Raw genomic sequence first — 21,501 nt, 5'->3', positions numbered from 1 at the left:
ATGTCTGCGGGTTCAGTGTATTTTTTGTCATTTAGAATCAACTCAGAACAAGTCTGGGAGTTGCATCCCAGGTTTCTAACATAACTGAAACAAGTCTTATGATTGTCTTTGGTGTCCTGTGCAATTTTTCTCTCGAAGCTGGCCTTGGAGGATTTTACTCTATCATGTAGTAGCTTCCTCCTTCTGTTGTACAGTTTATTTATGGCAGGGGTCCACCAGACTGGACGCCTGCCTTTGGATGATTGGGACTTGGTTTTGTTTGGGATAGCATGATCCATGCATTCCTGGAGATGTCCGTAGAATGCGTTTATATAGGATTCTGCAGTTTGGGCCGTAGTTTCCACTGGCCCTGGGGCCTTGAAGGATTCCACTTCGGTTTTGAGAAGTGAGAAGTTCGCTTTTGAGAAGTTTTTCACTGTGGTTTTCTGGGCTGGGGGTGGGGTCGGGATGTGGACATCCAGTGAAATTAATTTATGGTCTGATCTTACCAATGAGGGATATACTTCTGGTGTGGAGCATAGAGTCCCCATGTTGGTAATGATCAGGTTTAGTATGTTGTCCCCTCTTGTGGGAGTGTTGACTAGTTGTTCCATAGCATTTGAGTTTATAATTTCCAGGAACCTTTGGGCTAAGGTGCTGGGGCTTGAGTATGCTCCCAGTCAATGTTTGGGTAGTTGAAGTAGCCCAATATAATGGTGTTCGGAGAAATCTTCATGTTCTCCAATGTTTTCAGGAAAACCGAGTGGGATTCCTGTCTTTGAGAGGGTGGTCTGTAGGATGCTATAAACTGAAAAGCAGTCTTGCCCACTGTTAGTTGCACATGGATGGTCTCCGATACTTCGTGCAATGCCACTCACCTGGAGGTGTGGATATCCTTGATAAATATGGAAACTCCCCCTCCTTTTCTGGTTCGGTCCGGGTTTTGGAGCCGTAAAGCATGATATGAGGTATAGCCTGGTAGTGCTGGGGTGCTCTCTGGAGCCTTGAACCAGGTTTATGTCACTGCACAGATATCGATGTTCTCCATACTGAGGAGAGCTTCGAGTGCGTGCATCTTGAGGTTAAGACTTCTGGCGTTTAGCAGCATTACCCTTAGTTTCTTGTTCCTTGTGCTGTCTATGGGGGTGGGTTTGACTTTTGAGCATTGCCTAAAAAAGGCACTATGGGGGTGGCAAGAGCCTTTGCCAATATCCGAAAGCCCAGTGGTGACAGGTGCAAGCCGTCCCTAGCGAAGCAACGTGGCTTGTCGAGCATGTCATCCCAGGCTGACAGACACTGGATCCCCTTTGAATGACACCAACATTTTAGCCAATTGTTAAAATCGATCATTTTGTCTTTGTACTGTGGCATCATTCTAGGTGAGGGTAAGATGCTGCTCAAGGTCAGGGTCATACCAGCCTGGGCTACATGATCAGAGAGCTCCTCTATGTCTCTTTTCATGTAGTCCAGGGAGGTACGTCTCAGGTCATTCACACCAGCATGTACAATGACTTGAGTCATATTTGTATTTGCTTTGGAGTGACCTGAGTGCTTGTGTTATGTGGCGGATCCTAGCACCTGACAGGCAGCTCACCGTGACCTTCTCTTTATTCAGCCTGGTGAGTGGGACGTCAGTGTGTCTGACAATAGAGTCACCTATTACAAGAGTATCAGGTGTGTTATTCAGCCTTAAGGGCTGTGGCTGCTTGGCACACTGACTTTGTGGGTTATGTGTTGTGCGTGTTTTGTTTTGAGGTAGCGTTTGCTTGGATGTCTGCTTTGGAGGTCTCTGTTGCTTAGGTAGATTTTTATTTAGAGCCTCCGAGTATGTTTTTGTGTATTTATGTGTTTGGTTCGCTGATGTGGTGGGACTATGTGATACTGGAATTGTGTTGTGTGAGGTTACCTTCTCCTCCTGACTGGTTACACCAGTTTTGAGATGAGAGAGCTCAGCCTCCAGTTTGGCTAAATAGTTGCATCTCTCACATATATTTGAACCTGTTTGGAGGAGGAGAGGGTTGTCCGTGTACATGAGACAGTTGTAACATTGCCTCAAAATTCCCTGATTCACCAGCAGGACTGGAGAGGAAACCATTGACTGACCTTTGGATATGCTAGAGTAATAGGGAAACTGAATTTAAGATGGACCAATAGAGGACAGGGTAATCGTAGAGAGTATAAGAGTAAGTAGTGCTTATGGTTTAATAGTGCTAACTTGTAGGATTACTTAATTGGACCAGTGAAGGGCCTTAGAATGAGAACATGGTGCTTAAATTGAGAGATAGAGCAGTTCTAAGGGAAAAAGTGAAGAGCACACTTTGTGGAGCCAGGAATAGTTTAAACCCAATTAGACGGTGCTGCCCGCTGTTGCGCTATGCTCAAAAACGTGCAAAACTGTGCAAAAGAGGGTTTTAAGAGAGGAAAATGAAGGAGTTTTGGAATTGACCCAAAATGGCCAATAAAACTACAGTTTCAAGTCAGTAACCACTCCCACAGGGGCAGGCAGGCTGCTCAATGTTTTTCACTGCCACTGATCAACAGAGAGACTTCCCTTTAGCCCAAGCAAAAAATGGCCTCACAGAAACTTACAAACAGTTCAAGAACAGCAAGCCTGTAACTGAATTAATAACGGACTATGCTGAAACAGTTGAAGCAGCACCATTATGTAAGGTTGATGTTAAGACTATCACCTGAAAATTGGCATTGTTGTTTAAAATGGCTCTCTCTAAAGTAATACTTAGTGAGTAGAACCACCCTTTATGTCAAGGGTATTGCATCAGCTATGTGAACGATCTGAGATCAGCCAGCAAATGTCCGGGTTTAAATGAAATTGTCTCCCTGGCCCCTGTTCTGAAATTAAGAGCTGCTAAACTATAGTACTTATTCTTTGAATTTATTCTTTGAAAATATTATTTTTAATAAACAATTGTGTTAAAAACAAATTTTAAAGTAAATTATGTAGGCTTTAAACACTTGTATAGTCAATGTGTTCATAAAAGGGATGATTCATTTAGTTTCATATTTAGACACTCTCACACTGTTATGCATTCTTATATGTTTTAAAGTATACATGTTCTTAAAATTGTTTTTAGTGTATTTTTCTTTTGACCACTGGAGGGCAGCATTACATCATTTATTTTTTTTTTTCATTCTCTTTCTTGTTATATTTCATATTAATAACAGGACAAGCAGCGAACAACATATTCAATACATTATGACAAAATATAGAAAGGAAAAAGAAAAAGAGCATACGAAAACATTATAAACTAGGTACATTTATACATTGCCCAACTATATACAAAGAGATACAACAAATAGCATTTGGTAGATACACCCAGGAACGTGTAGTCATTTTAATATGTGTTCAAAAAGTATTCTCCAAAAATCTTTAAGAAGTGGTTTATGATTGATGTTATGGAATACATATTTATGTGCCTTGAGAAGTTTAATAGCTAAAGACTTGAAACCTTCCCAGGTCAAAGTATGCCTATTTTTCCAGTTCAAAGAAATATAATATTTAATTAGCGTAAAAATAGAGATCAGGACTCTATAGTTCCGCTCGGATAGGCCTGGAGGTGGAATATGAAGAATAGTAAATTCCCAAGAGAGAGTAGACTTTTCATATCCAATTTTCTCCAGTAAGACTCTCAAAGCACACCATAACTTATATGTGCGCTTACAACTCCATAAGACATGTAAAATATCATCAGTTTGGTTAGGGCAAAATTGACAATTATGGGGGTAGTTGGAAGAAATTTTATTGAGTATGTCAGGAGGAAGATACGCATTGTTCGTTATCATTTGTGTATATTTAAGTTTTTTTAAAGGTATGAATCTGGAACTAATACTTATGGCCTTAGAAAGCTGATTATAATTAATAGAAGGATTAAGTTTTAGCCACAAATTGGAAAAAATGAGCCCATTTTGCGTTTTAAGAGCCATAATAGCTTTGTAAGAATTTGAGATCATTTTTTTTTAGTAAGAAACAGGTTCCATAATGCTTTCCAGGTTGAGATAAGCATTACATCATTTATGTATATTTCTAAGTTGGTAAATAATACAGAATTATTTAAATATTGATTCATGATTTTTTATATATTTTAGTATTTAAGATTTTCTTATTATATTGGGATATCTTTGAAACATGGGTTTTATGAGGGGGTTTTAAAAATTAATATGTATTTTAAGTTATGAATGCTTGTTTAAATTTCATGAGTTAATTATCTTAATTGATTGCGCTTTAAATGCTTGTGGTGTGATTTGCTGGATATTCTAAGGAAGTTTTGGCAAAAACATACTGGTTGTGTTCACTGTTAATCAAGTCCACTATTTTACTGTGCTTAGTGAAAAAAACTGCAATATTGAGTGTAAACGGCTGTCCAAGAGCTTACAATCCAATCTCATCCCAGTACTCAGCAAAATCTTTTCTCTAAAGGATGGTAAGCAAGTATTGTGCAAACAGCTGGTGAACAGCAATGTTGGAAGTCAGTACAAAGTCAACAACCTAGGAGATCTGAAAAGAATGTTGTGAACAGTAGGAAGCAAAACTTAAAAGAAGCCAAGTTCTAACAGTTCCAGTGTAACCTCAGACCAGCACAACCACTATCTTGCTCTCATAATCTTTTGTTGTATGAATATGCAGGTAAGCACACTTGGGCTGGGTGACAGGAAACAGTTCTGTAATTATAACGTCATGTTTCTGACAGGGTTATTCTTTTGCTATGGTTTCAGTTATCAGAAATAATAATAATAATGCTGTCCATAAAATGTAATTCTGTGGAGTTATTTTAGACAGATTCTTAGAAAGTGTATTTTTGTTTTTAATCTTAAAAAATTTTAAGTAAACAAAGAGTACTTACTTTATCAATCTTATCAAAGGCAGTACGCAATTTTCCTATGTCCATGCCACACTAGAAATAAAAAAATACAGTTACATCACTTCTGTTATCTCATATTTATATTGTTAAACAGCATGCAACATATCATCACCAATAGTTTAAACTGGATAACTATGTAAAAATTTAAAGATATTTAAATTTCTTAAGTATGTATATGTCTGTGCTTACACGCGGGAGCAGTCACGAGCGGGCGCGCGCACACACACACACACACACACACACACACACACACACACCTATCTAGACAGATAGATAGATGTGATATATATATATATATATATATATATATATATATATATATATATATATATATATATATATATGGGTGTACTTTGTTTCGTTGAATCTAATTTCACTGAATTTCATTTTGCCCTGACCACTTCACTGAAAACACAAATTACTGAAAACTCATTTCACTGAACTGAACTTAGTATATATGGCACTGTGTAGAGTATTGTAAGGCAAGTAGAAGGTATATGCCCTTTTCCCCACTTTAGTGCAATCGTGGAGTTAGTATATATAGTTAAGGGGGTGAGGGGCATACCCCCCACCTTGTTTGTTTTGTATTGTATTTTACCAAAAACTTCAAAACAATATAGTTTAAACAACAGATATGCATAGTTGCAACACCAATGACTAATTCTCTCCAGAAGACAAAATGTACTCAAACTAGGTGTGGGGCTATGCCTCCCCCTTACTATACACATTAACTCCAGGATCGCACTACAGTGGGGAAAAGGGCAGAAACCTTTTACTTGCCTTACAGTACTCTACACAGTGCCATATATACTAACTGAAGTTCAGTGAAATGACATCCAGTGAAATGAGTTTTCAGTAATTCGAGTTCTCAGCGAAGTGGTCGGGTGAAATGAAATTCAGTGAAATGAGATTCAATAAAACAAAGTAGACCTAGATATACACACACACAGGTGTGTAGCTGACCAAGAAAGTCGACATAATGGTACAGGATAAGACAGAAGATTGCTGGCTAAGTTATCATTTTAGATCAGGATGGGATGGACTAGATAAGGATAGTTTAGGGGAATTAGCCAGGTGTACTGCATGAGTAAATTCTTGAGACCTTTAGGTGCTGTTTCAATAGTAGCCTGAAGCATTTCAGGCTATTTGTCTCAATGAGAGGGGAATGGAATTCTAGTCATTAGAGACATGAGAAGAATACATTGAGTCATCTGCAGTATTGCTGGATTTAAATGAGTGCAGTAAGGATTTGTCAGTAGAGCCTAGAGTCCTAGAAGGAGTGTAAGGTTGCCTGGAGTCTTAGAAAGGTGTAGTGAGAATCTTGGGGCATGGTGGGGGATCTGTAGCAAGCTACAATTTGGATTGCAGTCTTACCTAGTGTTAGTTGCACCAGGAGAATTTCAGATGCATTGTGTTGGGCAACTAGCCTGGTGGTGTGAATATCCTTGGTGAATATGGACACTCCTCCACCTTTAGTGTTTTGGTCTTGGTTTAGTGGCCGAAAAGTGTGGTAAGAGTTGTAGCCTGGTATTGCAGGGGTGCTCTCTGGAGCCTTGAAACAGGTCTCAGTTACTGCACAGATATCAATGTTCTTCATTTTTAGGAGTGCCTCGAGAGAGTGCATTTTGAAGTTTAGACTTCTAGCATTGAGTAGCATTACCTTCAGATTTTGCATGCTTGTACCTGTTACGGTGATGGTTTTGTCCTTTGAACTTTGCCTAAAAAAGGCACTATAGGGGTGGCAAGAGCCTTAGCCAGTAACCTGAATCCCAGTGGTGACAGGTGCAGACCATTTCTGGGAAGGCATCGTGGTCTGTCGATCATGTCATCCCAGGCAGACAGGTACTGGATCCCCTTTGAATGACACCAGACGCTTAGCCAATTGTTGAAGTCAGTCATTTTGTCCTTATACTGTGGTATCATTCTGGGCAAAGTCAGGATGCTACTCAAGGCTAGGGTCATGCCTGCCTGGGCCAAATGATCCAAGAGCTCTTCCATGTCTCTTTTCATGTAGTCCAGGGAGGTATGTCTCAAGTCATTCATTCCAAAATGGACAATGACAGAGTCATATTTGTACTTGTTGTGGAGTGACTTGAGTGCATGCGTTATGTGGCAGAGACTGTAATTTTCTCCTTGTTCTGCCTGGTGAGTGGGACATCAGTGTGCCTGACTATAGAGTCACCTATGACTAATGTGTTAGGTACATTGTCTTGCCTTAAACGCTGTTGCTGGGTGGCACACTGGTGTTGTGAGCTATGTGACACTTTGGTTGTGACTGGTGTTTGTTTGTGTTTCAGCTCCAGAGGTCCTTGTTGCTTGGGCAGGTTACAGTTAAGGGCCTCCACATATGTGGATTTAGTGTTGCTATGTGTGGGTGTTAGTGGTGTGGATTTAGAAGGGCTATGTGTTGCTTGAGGTGTAGTGTGGGTGTTAACCTTCTCCTCTTGACTGTCTAGCACAATCTTGGATGGAGAGAACTTTGCTTCCAATTTGGCTAAATAAGTGCATCTCTCACAGGTTGTAGTGTTGGGTGGTAGGAGGAAAGGGTTGTCTGTGTACATGAGGCAATTGCTGCATTGCCCTAGTATGCCCAGATTCACCAGGTGAACAGGAGAAATCACCGGAGGCTGACCCTTGGACTTGAATGGTTTGGTGCTTTTTTTGTAAAGTACAGGAGCTGTTTTCCCTTACCTTAGCAAGGTACTTTGCAATTATAGGCTGTTTAGTGTCTACAATTAATTTCTCCTTAATAACAAGGAGAGTTGAGTGCTTGCATCAGTTTAAGGCTTCCTAGTGCTTTCCAGCAGGTATTAAAGCAAATGTTAGTAACAGGGATGCTTAAAGTTAAGATGAAAAAAATGGTTTATCCTAAACACTGCAGTGTGCACTAGAGAAGTTAGATGTGAAAGTAGGTAAATTAAGTTTTACCTGTCTAAAAAGTTAAGTTTTAGTGGAGAGTCACTATTTTTAAAACAGCAAGATAGATTGAAAGGGGTGGTCACTTTTGTATTCTGATACTATGGAATACAGTAGGATTGTCAATAAATTTAAATAGTTGAAGGGAAGTGATTTCACAAAATGATAATTTTGTGCTTACTCACACAAGACAGTGAAAGCAGAGAGGAAATGAGATATACAGTCAAATTAATGTAAGAGGCAGGCAGCTAGAAAGACATTGGTATTTAAGAACACAACAATAACCGGGTGAGAGGGTGGGGAAATCCCAGTCCTTTCGAGCTACATGATCTAAGGACTTAAACCTTGCCACCACAATAAACAGAACATGCTGGAGGGATAGATTCCTGTCCCAGAGACTTCCCATACTCTGGAACAAACTACCTATCGATATCAAATAAAGCTCCTCATTAGCACTGTTCAAGAAAAATCTTGATGATTGGATGGGAGATAGGAAATTCACCCTGGGGATCACCTCTGTGGCTCTGCTCAACAGGGGCACAGGAAAATAATTTTCTTGGGTGGCGAAAGCCAGGGTACCTTTTGGCTAGGCTTATATATGCTCTAGGACCAATAGCCTAGTACTTACCTATGAACCAAGTTACGGACACGCTGAGTATAAAAGTATATTAAAAAAATCTACAAAAAATGTATTCAAAATCCACAGAGCTTTTGAGAATAACCCTTCTTCAGTGTGTACATACAATGGTTAGTAGCCATAATCCTCTTTAAATAGTTAAAATCAAGAATCATGTGACACAACCAATAAAACAGTTAATTAGAACTTCTATATAAGGCAACAGGGCATCATCAAATAAATATGCACTAATAAAATACGTACATAAAAATATCTTCCATTTTTTTAGCACTGCCACTTTCCCTGGGATGTGATATTCATACTGACAGATGTGAAGGCTTGCTATGTCATATTCTGTGAGAGTCTGATTTCTAAGCTTCATTAATAGGTTCATAGGTTCACAGATACTTGCTAGCCTATTGATCTGTGGGGATCTTTAGAAGCGTAGCCCTGAATTCTCATGAAGATTTTGGCCCATGTAATGTTTGTATGAATAACCCATAGCTGGGCAAGTCATTTACATGTTATCCCTATCTATAAGGGCAGGGGGCTAAATGAGAGCAGATTTGTGTTTTCCAATCCATTCATCCAGACTAAGTTTAAAAAGAGCAGGGGAAGTACTTTGCTTTATGTGGAGAGGAAGATGATGCCAAAGAAGTGATATTCTTTGTGAAACATATCTATCCTTCTAACATGTTCTATTTATATTGCAGAAAGAGATTAAGATATTAATAAAATATAATAAAAATAAAAGAGATTAACTGATTAAGATAGATGTTTATTCCACCACTGGACTTATGGTTATGCAGTACATCCGAGATAAGGTCAGCTGCGGTTCTATACAGGAGGCAGAGATTATTGCTTAGTAGCCTGTATGATACTGAGAAGATGGACAAGGCTTTCAGATGGTCAATACATTTTTTTGTAATTTAGTATCTTGATTTCCTTGGTGAGAAAGCGTTGTGGTCATTAAGGTTGTGTTAAGTGTTTGGACAAGTGCATACCAAAGGGGGAATTATACACAATGTTCTGCTTAATAACTAATTACATTAGCTTTGGCATCCAATATGTAAATGATAAAGAGGACTGGCCCAAGCACTGAACCCTGGGGCATACCACTAGTGATTCACTATGACCGTTAACTTATAGGCCATCTAGGGCAATAGCAATGCAATAAAATATATCTTATTTCGGTGCAATACATGTTACAAATTCATAAATTAACCATAGTGCAATATTAGAGTATAGTAATACTCCAATGTTCACAGTGCAATACTTAAATGTCTCTTTCTGTGCAAAGATCAATGCAATGTCTTAACCAAGTACCTGTGCAATACTAAAGTCCCATGCAAGTAAGTGTTCACTGTGAAAAGTGTTAAAATGTGTTTCTAATTATGTGCAGTATCAGTCTGTCTACCTGCATGTCCGTGAAGTAATAGCTAGGTGTTATATGTGTAAATGTCTGTGAAAATAGTTTCTATGTTGTCTTCACATTGAGCCTGGAGATATAGAATTCTGTTCAGTTTTTGCACTTGTGTGATTTCTGAATGACAATAAAGTTTACTTTGACTTTGACGTTGACTTTTGGAGGGAGTAGAGCCAGCTACCCTAATTTCCTGAGTACTGTTTTTGATTCAGTTGTGTATCCAATGAGTTTTGTAGGGTTAACATTTAGGTGTCAGAGTTTATTAACAATACCAGAGTGTGTGATGGTTTCAAACCTCTTTGTGGGGCCTAGATAATGCTGTGTGCACCAATTTTCCTTCATCTATAGCTTTAATAACCTTCTCAAAGAAGTTAACCACGTTAGCAGGTAGGATCTGCCCTTGACAAAACCAAAGTAGCTTGGGTCAAGAATTTATAGGTTGTCTGAATCCTTATTTATTAATTCCAGAATGATACTCTCCATAGCCTCACAGATAAGCCTGGTCAGATGTATGGGTCTATCACAGCCCATATCCATGATCCTCCCCATAGCCTCACAGATGAGCCTGGTCAGATGTATGGGTCTATCACAGCCCATATCCATGATCCTCTCCATAGCCTCACAGATAAGCCTGGTCAGATGTATGGGTCTATCACAGCCCAGATCCATGATCCTCTCCATAGCCTCACAGATGAGCCTGGTCAGATGTATGGGTCTATCACAGCCCAGATCCATGATCCTCTCCATAGCCTCACAGATAAGCCTGGTCAGATGTATGGGTCTATCACAGCCTAGATCCATGATCCTCTCCATAGCCTCACAGATGAGCCTGGTCAGATGCATGGGTCTATCACTGCCCAGGTCCAGTGAAACCCCAAATCTGTGCAGAGGAATTACTGTTGCTGTCCTCAATTCATCCTGCATAAAGCCAGTCTGGAAGCTGATGCTGAATAGGCTCTGTAAGGGATTTCATAGGTCCTATTTCAGACTGGTCAATAGGTAGCCTAGTATGTTGTCTAGTAGTATATGAAACAGTATTCTTGGCCTGGGAAAGTGTTTTGAGGACTTGTTCTTGGGAGATTTGATGGGGGTGTGTGTAGATATGGGTATGTGATCTGTGAATATAGGGATGGTGAAGACAGAGTTAAATGTGTCCACTAGTGTACTGGCAATGTCCTCAGAGTCTGAGTATGTGATGGTATTTACTATTTGCTCTGTGCAATGTTGGGCATTGTTTCTAAGGTTTCTAACATAGTTAAAAAAGCTTTATGGTTGTCTTTTGCCTGGGTGAATATTTTTACCTCATATCTAGCTTTGCTTGCTTCATTCAGGGACCAGGGTTCCTTATTAAGATTAACAAGAGCATTTTTGACAACTTCATATTTGCATTTATTATTAAGTTTACTGCATGGATGTGGTTGGATAAGTCAAGTGGGCATCCATGGCTTATACATTACCTGCTGTGTATCTATCTTTCCAGTAGGTGTCAGCACTGCAGCAGGCAGGACCACTTTCCTCCACCCCCAAGTTGAATAAGCCATCATCAGCTACTCACTTGCACCCTCCCTCATTGTTTTTTTCCAGCACACAGTTTGCTAGTCATTCCTGGATCACCTCAGTTGCAGTCATGGATTTATCACTTTATTTCACAGAGATGATTCCCCAGCTAATAACTTCTTCATGGCATTTAGGTTGCTGACTAGAGTCCCAGAGGCCCTGCTGAAGATGACTCCCACAGGTCATGTATATTTAGCAGCCTGAATAGCAGCCCCCATCACACAGGAGAGGGTGTGATATTAGTTTAGTGTTTGCAGTATAAAATGTTAGTGTAGGTTGTCAATCATTCACAGAATAAGGAGGAACTATTGATCATGATGAAAAGATTAGGAGCTCAAGTCATTTTCTTGCAAGAACTTTAACAGAGAGGAAAGCTAACAGCCTCAAGAGTCGACACGGTCAGTGGGAGACAGACTGTGATAAATGGGAAAATGGAGGATGACTTTAGGGGAGAAGGTGGATGTCTCAGGTACTGGGAATTAGAAGAGGCATGGGAGGTCAATGCTGCTTAAAGGTTATTTGCTAGGAGGATGGAAATATGGCTCAACACAATAGGGAAGTGGGTGTTTTAATAACTTTTTCACACATAGTAATCTGAGGCAGAAAATAAATAAAAGTGACTTAAATGTGACACTGTATCCATAAAGTCAGACTTTGAGGCTCCACAATTCCATAAAATAAAAAATAAATAAATAAAAAACAGTGGATATTCTAGTGAGGAGCAGTGGGCAAGGAAGTTGGTACATATTTGCATACAGATAAGGAGAGAGAAAGAGCAGAAATTTATACTTTCTGGAGATGAATTTAGGCAAATAAGTCATATGGATAGGTTTATAATGTTCCTGAAAACTATAAGTTCTGTTAAAGGTAGTGTAATACAAGAAGGATAGCCATACATCTCAACTGTTCCTCATTAAGAGGAACACTTCTTATTTTGAGTCTTAAAAATTTCATGTTCTACCCTGTTCAACCTTGAAAAAGTCTGTTACACTTTTATTATTAAGAATATTTTAACAAATATCTATTGTAAGTAAGAGGATGGCTGTGGTGGTTAGCATTGTCACCTCACAGTAAGAGGTTCTCTGGTTTGATTCTTGGCTGGGGTGCCTTCTGTGTGGAGTCTTCATGTCCTCCCTGCAAACACATGGGTTTCTTCCGGGTGCTTCTGTTTCCTCCCATATTCCAAAGACATGCAGTAGGTGGAACTGGACACTCTAAATTGGCCACAAATGTAAGTATGTGTGTGTGTGTGTGTGTGTGTGTGTGTGTGTGTGTGTGTGTGTGTGTGTGTGTGTGTGTGTGAATGAGTGGTATGAATGAATTAACACTTCAGGGCTAGCCACCTGGTGGTGTAAAGCTTGGCTCGAGATGATTGTCACTGCTGAAGGGACACCCCAGCCCCATGTACAAAATGAGAAAAGGGGTTGAGGATGGATGGATGGATCCATTATAAGTAAGACTGAATGACATTAATTCATAAAAAAATAAACTTTGTAAGTATAAAGAAACAGTGATTAATCATGCCTTGAGCTTTCTAGTTGAAATAGTAGGCATTTCATATTTTTCTCATTTGTTCCACATTACAACAGGCAGTGTTCCTCATTATGAAAACGGAGGATTAACAGCTATATCAGTATATGTCTGACCATGCCCACCCTAGAGATCTGCTTAAGAATTTGCATAGAAAGTTGGCCAAGTGAGAATGTACTAGAAACCAGGTTAATGGATGGGGATAGACAGCATTTTTTGTAACGGAAATGACACAAGGCATGTTGGTAATAAACTGATGATAAAATGAATCAATGTGGTTACATTTTCAGAAGACCACAGACAACTACTTTTGCACTTTCAAGAGTGATAGAATGCAAAGGTTTAGCAAATACCAAGTTGTGCTTTTTGGCATAAAGAAAACATTATGCAATCAGTGGGCTTAAGTTCTGCTTTTTGAATGTGGGGGTCTCCAGATCTGTTGATGTACAAAGGGACAACAAGCAAGGCTGTCCTTTTTCCACATTATTCTTCTTACTAATAATTCAAGCTTAGCTCATGTATTAGTAACATCTTTTGGGATCATCTGCATCTGGGTTGGACACATTTTTTGGTCCCCATTTGCCAAAGACTATATGATGCTTCTATGAATCACCTAAGGGAGTTTGCTTTCCATAACATGTGAGAGGATGAACCTTATTGGGCACATTGCTTTTAGTATATTTTGATGCCAGAAAAGCACAACTATATATTTGCTAAACGTTTGCATTCTGGCATACTTATGGAAGCTTGAGATTAACTATGTACTGCAGACTCAAAGTATGCAATTAGTGTTGCCACGATCTGGTTCTCAGATGTTGGCCTGCAGTCTCTCAGCAGTTAGAACCAATGCCTGGTATTTGGGGTTAAAGGTCTCCCTCACATTTAGGACACTTAGAGGCTCTACAGAGAGGACTGTGATGTGGTTGGTTTACCTTATTGGATAAGTGGAGTGGTAAGATCTCTACTGCCACAGGGCAGGTGTTATCCCTCTCTTATGCATTGCTCAGAATGTCACAGTTAACCCTTTGAATAAGATAGTATTCAAACTGAAAGAATGATGTTCTAGGTTTATTTGTTAGGGTCATGGTTGACACACAGACAGGAACAGAATTCAAGCACCAAAGCCCCAGGAGTTGGGAGCCAGATTTCAAATATAATATATCTGATGTAATTTCAAATGCTTATTGTACGCTGACATAGAGCAAATTCACAAGTAATTAATGGTGGAGATGGGAAACTCATAGGATACGTGGGGAGGTGGAGAGAAGTTTACAGTAAGAAAATGATAGACAGGATTTTATGTCTTGTGTAGGATGTAGGCATGGGAGGAAAATGGGCAAGGTGTTTAGAAGGCAATGAAAAGTACAGGGTCTGACCATTAAGGAGGTCAGGATAGTGAAGGATACAGTAACATCCTGGGAAGGAAGTTTTAAATCATTTCAATGAATCCAAGAGAAATTTGTGAATCATTCAAGGGAGAGTGGATTCTGGATTAGTATAACAGTGTAAAGAGTTGGACTTAAAGGCAGCAAGGTAAGGTGAGTGCAGCCATGGCTGATAGCAGAGGCAATGTGAGGGTCTTTAATGTAAACATGTGGTGCAACAGAAGGAAAGGGAAATTAGGACCTCATCATTAACCCCCCTTTTCCTATTTTTCTACATGGGGTCAGGGTGTCACATCATGTCAGCTGTCTCCACCTTTCTCATACCTTCTTCAATGGTCATGCTTGACACAGGTCTTCTATCAGACAATCCTTTAATCTCTTTGCTGGACACTCATTTCCTCCTGCCTTCTCTCTTTTCTATGTTTTTTCACCAGCTTGTCTTCTGCTTTCCTGCACATGTGCCCAAACCACCATATTCTGTTCTCTTTGACCTTCTCTGCAATTGGAGCCACTTTGGCTTCTGCTCTTATGTTATCTGCGGGACAGACAAAGAAATGATAACATAAGAGCAGAAGCCAAAGTGGCTCCAATTGCAGAGAAGGTCAAAGAGAACAGAGTACGGTGGTTTGGGCACATGTGCAGAAAAGAGTATAATTAGGCAGTAGTGAATTATGAGTGAAAAATCTGTCCTAGTGGAAAACACTGTTGACCAAGAGGACAAGGTATTTGAAAAGATACAACCAAAACCACATATTTTGGTGCAATGCCTCCCATGTACTGTCTTAAATCTAAGCTGCCAACATTAAATGTGCATAGTTATACAGTATGATTTAATCTACAATAGAATTATACACAAGATGATATGTGAGTCAGGAATGCTTATCAATGAGTACAAAACAGGCAATTGTAATTCTGTTTAATGAATAGGGACATAGAAGTTAGAGAACATTTATTAAGTGAGATATATGTACTTAAAGAATAGGCAAAATTATGCATGCCTGCATTATAAAGTTTGTTAATGAAAATGAGTTAGTAGAGTCAATTAAATGTTTAGCATCGACTCTGAATGCTGGTATGCATTATCTTTCATTTTGCATGTATCTATTGCTTTTACTCCAGATATACGTATACTAGACATTCATTTCTATCTAATGACCCTCTCTCATGTTCTCCCTACTTTCATGCACATTGTTAATTTCCCATAGTATAACAATTTCATACTCATAGGCTAATAAATGTTAAGCAGGACCTCCTCCAATAACATGCATCTCTCACACATACAACCAACGTCCCTCAGAACAGCTGTCCCCTGTGTAGACAGACATGTTAAAAAAACACATGCCTCTTTCTTAATGCCCTTTCTTGACTCAGTCTAAATGATGTTTTTGGATTTTCCCAGTTAGGGGTCGCCACAGCGGAACTCTGGTCTGCTAATAATTGGCAGTGGATTTTACGGTGCCAAGGTGTCAGCCCGACGCCCAACCTTCACGGAAGGCACACCCATTCACACATGCACCTACCTGCATGTAAGAATTGTTATTGTTCTCATTGCTCTCCTTTTGGGCAGACTTTCCAGTTTTCTTTGTTGGATCATTTGTAGTATAGTCTGTTTTATTAAGAAATCTCCCTTATTCTTATCTACCACACTACAGTGTAAGATTCATCTCTCTTTCCTTTGTTCTGTCCCCGGAATGGCCTTTTATAACAAGAAATCCTGACACCTCTTTCTACACATGCCAGTAACTATAGTGTACAGAACTATGGAAACCAATCACTTGTAAAAGAGATGCACTCCCACAAACAAGTGATTTTATGAGAAAATCTGCTTCAGTGTTTCATTATAATTTTACCATAGCAGCTTGACAATATTATAATGGAACTGAACAGGAATGCTCTGTGTAAAAGCTTACATGTCACATTGTCACAAAGTACCTCCACCTCCCTGCATGGACCACTCTTGTCTCAAATATGACTTTATTCTTGACTTTTTTGCTGTACCACTTACCCCTAAACTATGACATTTCCTAAAGTAGGCTGAGCCTTAGTGATGGCATTATTTGCATATGTCCTCCACTGATTAGTTCTAGAACAGTGGATACCAGCACAGTCTAGTGCTGCTCTAGACTATCCTAAAGTAACGATTTCATTATATACAGCATGCAAAGCTGCTTATGTTTTATGTAAGAGGTTCACAAATTTTAGCCTCTTCTGATTCACTTGCTGATATTTTATGGTTAATTACATCAAATAATAGACATTCATACTGATTTACTCCATAGTCTATTTCAAAATACTTTCACTATTCAGTCATCCATCTGGATTTGAAGAAAATTCTAGAAAACAATTTCCTCTGCGTGCAGCTAATACAGCTAAAGCTGATGATAAAAGCAAGTTACTCTATGATTACCATTGTTTATTTTCTTTTGGCAAATACTAGTTCAAATGCACAGCCTTTCTATCTAAATTAAAGAAACTTAAACTACTAAGAATTCACTACTTACAATACCAACAACCTAATCACAACAACCCACAGAAATTCTGGGCCAGCATCAAGCAATTACTACACCCAGGTAAATCTGCTACACCAAACCCTCAAAATACAGACTCGAATAATCCAATCCAAACAGCTAATACCTTCAATACCTTTTTTACAGATACTATCCAATTACTAGCCAGGCAACTAACACCTAATACCTTCACAATACCCTCATACTCCTCAACCCCACCACCCTCCTTTCATTTCAAACCTGTTACAACCTCATTTATTCAAACCCTTTTGAATAAACTGAAACCATGCTCTCCTTCTGCAGACCTACTGCCTTCTGAATATCTACAGATATCATCCAAGGCCATAGCCTATCCTATTTCTATAATAGATCGATTACTGAAGATTACATCCCCACTATATGGAAAGTCTCCCACATAATCCCCCTACACAAAGGAGGACATTCCACAGAAATATCAAACTATCGCCCCATTGCCCTACTTTCTCCCCTAGCTAAAATTATGGAGAAGTGTATCCATAAGCAACTACTCCACCATCTAACTGGAAATAACTTACTTTCCAACTGTCAACATGGTTTCAGACCCTCACACAGCACTACCACTGCCCTCTTGTCTTTCACTGACTATATTAATAGGCACCGAAACCTGAACAACCTTTCTTCTGCTCTATTCATCGACTTGTCCAAAGCATTCGACATGGTAAACCACCAAATTCTCTTAAACATCCTGAAATCTCTCTCATTAGACCCACGTTCCATAAAATGGTTCCAATCCTACCTTGACAACCGACAACAAGCAGTACTTTGGCAAAACACTTTATCCACCCTTCTACCTGTTACCTTAGGAGTCCCTCAGGGATCCATACTTGGACCTCTTCTTTTCTCTATATTTATTAATGACCGTCATCTAGCTATCCCACAAGCCACCTGCATACAATATGCTGATGACTCAACCCTATTATGTTCAGCTACATCATCCCATGACCTTCATGCTCTCACCCAAAAAGTATTCAACATAGTTGAACAATGGTTCTCTCAGCATTGCCTCCTCTTAAACCCTAAAAAAAACAAACTTCTCCTCTTCACACCTACTCATAAGTCCTCCCCTCTCCAGTTCTCAGTAACATCTACCAATGATACTATTATATCTCCTGACTCTACCACCAAACTACTCGGTGTCACCATTGACAATAATCTCAACTTTGACATCCATATCAATAATACCATAAAGACTGTTAATAAAAAAATCGGTACCCTCTACAGGATAAAACCCTTCCTTTCCCCCACTGCTAAAATTACAGTTGCCCACACACACTTGATCTCTACACTCCTTTATGCCTCTCCCATTTTTACTAATCTCTCCAAGAATAACCTCAACAAATTGGAAATGGCTTATAATAACATAGCACGATTTGCTACAGGCAACTCATTTAGAACCCATCATTGCATTAACCTAAAACAGCTAGGATGGTTAGAACTACAACACCTGATTAAATTTCACCAACTCACCCTTGCCCACAACATCCTTTATAAACCTTCTAATACTCCAAGTTTATCTACCCTAATCACTCCCTACACAAATCTGAAGTCCTTACGCTCATCTCAAAAACTACTAGTCCACACCACTAAACCTAACAACAGAGCTGGGGATTCCCTTTTCTCTAATTCTGTAGGTAAATCCTGGAATCTTCTCCCTTGTGACCTCTCCTCACTCACCTCATTATCTGTCTTTAAAAATAGACTTAAACTTCTCCTCAAAACTCACTGGCTATGCCCCTGTTCAAAACCAGACTAATCATCTACCTCTACTAAGTTATCTAACCTATCCAGTGCTTACTAGCCTCTGCTACTTTTTTCCCCATCTTATCATACTTTTCTTATCTACCCCTTTTCTTTTTATATCCTCTTTTTACTTTCTCATCTTAAGTAACTCCTTTGCTACATTACTTCTCACCTAACTTTCTTTGTTTAACTATGACCTAACCTGATATGTCTCCATACTTGAAATTTCACTGTTTTTTGATTTGTTTCCTCAATAATATATTCTGTTACAAACTCTGTACTGTTAATTACTTAATACCATTGTTGATGAGTTTTATTTCCTTTTTAAAGTTGCTATTTTTATTAGTATATTGATATTTTTTTTTTCTGTGTTGTTTGAACTTGTACTATTGTATTTAGACCATGTCTTGGAGCTTATCTCCCTGGGCCTCTACTGAAAAAGGACATGTATCCAGCTAGACTAGCCCGGTAAACAAATGTAAAATAAAATAAATAAATAAATAAAACTTGACAGCATTCAGATATTCATGCTATATTACAAACTGTATGATTTTTTTCTTCCATCCAGTTTGTTTTTCTACTCAGATGAAATTAGATGCTTCATTCCTCAAGTGATTTCTGTCCCAGTTAAACATTTTCCCTAATTCATTATATTGACAATGTAGATCAAATTTTATTACCTCCAAATAAACATGCAAATTATAAGTGCCTGAAATATTTCCTCCATGGTGACCGTAAGCATCTGGAACTAATCCCTCTGCAGGATACCAAACTGCTACCTACACTGTGCGATTTACATTCATATGCCACAGACAATCTGTGTATAACTTGTTCTAATTAATCATGTTACTTACTGCATCACCTTATATCATTTTTTTTCTTTTTTTTTCAATTAATTAATTATTTAATAATGTATTTAAATTACTACTCTTCTACTAAATGACAATTGACTCCTGTGCCGTGACAAATACTTTAATTTCTTACAATTGTGATGAGAAATGCTCAGGCAAAGATAAAAACACGGCACTCTATGATTTATTTTATTTTATTTTATTTTACATTTGTTTACCGGGTTAGTCCAACTGGATACATATCCCTTTTCAGCAGAGACCCGGGGAGAAAAGCTCCACAGTTAAACAGGTATTAAGTTACATTTCAAAAAGGCAACATAACATGGTAAGGTATAAAATGTTTAACATAACAGTTGCATGAAAGTGATGCAATTATGATTGCCAATATTTTCTTTTGACAAGTACTAGTTTGGTTACCACACCCTTTCAACTTAAATTAAACAAAGCAAAACCACTAAGAATTCATTTGACAGCATGCAGATATTTATGGCGTATTACAGAATGCATGCCTTTTTCTAGGGTTATATTTTGTTTTATCTCATAACCTGAATTATACCAGACAAAAATACATCACTTCTCCTCTTGGATTATAGGCTTTACTATTTTGAATATCTTTTCATGGCTTAAAGCATGTCTGCGTATGAGATCAAAAATTCTACTACATTTCAAACTGATTTGCCTTGATGTTGTTTAGAGTAAACTTTAAAAAAAACTTTTTACATTTTCAGTGGACAGACTGAGACTGCAGTGTTTTGGAGTACTGTCATTTTATTTCTTGTTCAGCCGGAAAATGTGCTCCAAATTCAGTGGCATTTATATTTATCAGACAAAAATAAATAAATAAATGTTCGGCCTAGGAAAACGACCTAATTAATGGTTGAGTTAGTGAATTTCTCTACCCCTTTTGCAATAGCATATTTTAACATCATGTGCTTGTCTTACATTTTGAACCTTAAAGAACAAACTTGCTGTTATTTTATGGTTAATGACACCAAATAATAGACTCTATATAGAACTGTTTTATTTGGTAACATAATTTACTGTATACTTTGTCTGTTTAGTAAATTGTGATAGCATTTTAGTTCATGAATGATTCAACAAATTGTTTTTCATTTTAAATGGGTAACTTGGTGAAGTTGTCGGAGTGGTATGGCAATCCTGCACTCACTGAAAGAAACCAGCCAGTCCTCTTCATTCAATGGTGTGAATTTGAAGATTAGCTTCTTAGAATGGTTTCAGTGTTATGTCGGCTCTGGAATTGTGACTTAAGTACCTGAAGGATTCCTAATGTATTCTCTGTCTAAAGCATCAATAAGACTCAAATGTAGCAATTTAGATTATTCAAACATGAACAAAATGTTATGGCAGACTTTTTCAGATATATTTTATACAGCATCCTTCATATCACTTTCAGAAAGTGACTTGTAAAATAAAATACTCAAGAGATACTTCCACATGCAAAGTGCAACTTACCGTTGTTGCCATTGTGAAGAGATGTACCCGCAAGCCTGTTGAATGGAAGCTTCAAAACAGAGTCGACACGCTTTTCAACAGTTTATACAAGCTCTGCAACTTTCAGGGCTTTATATGTAATGTTAAAGTGCCACACTCTCCAAATCTGCAATTTCCCACCCCTAATCGGTTTTCATTGTTGAGACTGACATATCACATTTAACATCGGTAACCTCCTGTGCTGGGAGTGGCAGGTTTTGCAATTCAAACCCTAAAGGTAATCAAGTAATGCAAGCCAAACAAACAAAACATATTTATGTGCCAAGCATAAAGGCCAAATGTTTAACTGTTTTGCTAATTCATTTTAGACTTTCTCCCATCTTGCCAGTTTTGGAGGATAGGAAGCTTTTCATCTCTTAATATACAGGAAAGGGGTACAATTGACTTATTAATGTGCTTTTCATTTATTTCATGAATTTGTGATTGGTATAAATATTATGGAATGTGCAAGGCAAATCAGTAAAGAAGTAATAAAGACAGTATTGGATAGAGTAAACTAAAAATTAAGAGAGCGCTGTATTCAACGGAGCAATACCACATGGAATTTTAAAATGCGTTTTTGTCTA

General features: G+C 38.5%; 1 protein-coding gene across 1 annotated transcript in view; it reads right to left on the bottom strand.

The window, feature by feature from the left end:
* LOC122808897 (calmodulin-4-like) overlaps positions 1 to 21,054 on the bottom strand; it is a 96,682-nt gene extending 75,628 nt beyond the window's left edge. The window contains exons 1-2 of the mRNA XM_044080015.1: positions 20,897 to 21,054; positions 4,839 to 4,889 (exon numbers count right to left, since the gene is read on the bottom strand). Of these exons, the coding sequence (XP_043935950.1) occupies positions 4,839 to 4,889; positions 20,897 to 20,908 (63 nt within the window). The 5' untranslated portion in view covers positions 20,909 to 21,054. The remainder of the gene's footprint in view (positions 1 to 4,838; positions 4,890 to 20,896) is intronic.
* Between the last annotated feature and the right edge of the window lie 447 nt (positions 21,055 to 21,501).

Source organism: Protopterus annectens, chromosome 1.part1 (assembly GCF_019279795.1).
Source record: "Protopterus annectens isolate FY-2018-M chromosome 1.part1, PAN1.0, whole genome shotgun sequence".
Classification (NCBI taxonomy): Eukaryota; Metazoa; Chordata; order Ceratodontiformes; family Protopteridae; genus Protopterus; species Protopterus annectens.
Note: the sequence above shows the minus strand (reverse complement) of the source record. Positions and strands in the feature narration are given on the sequence as shown.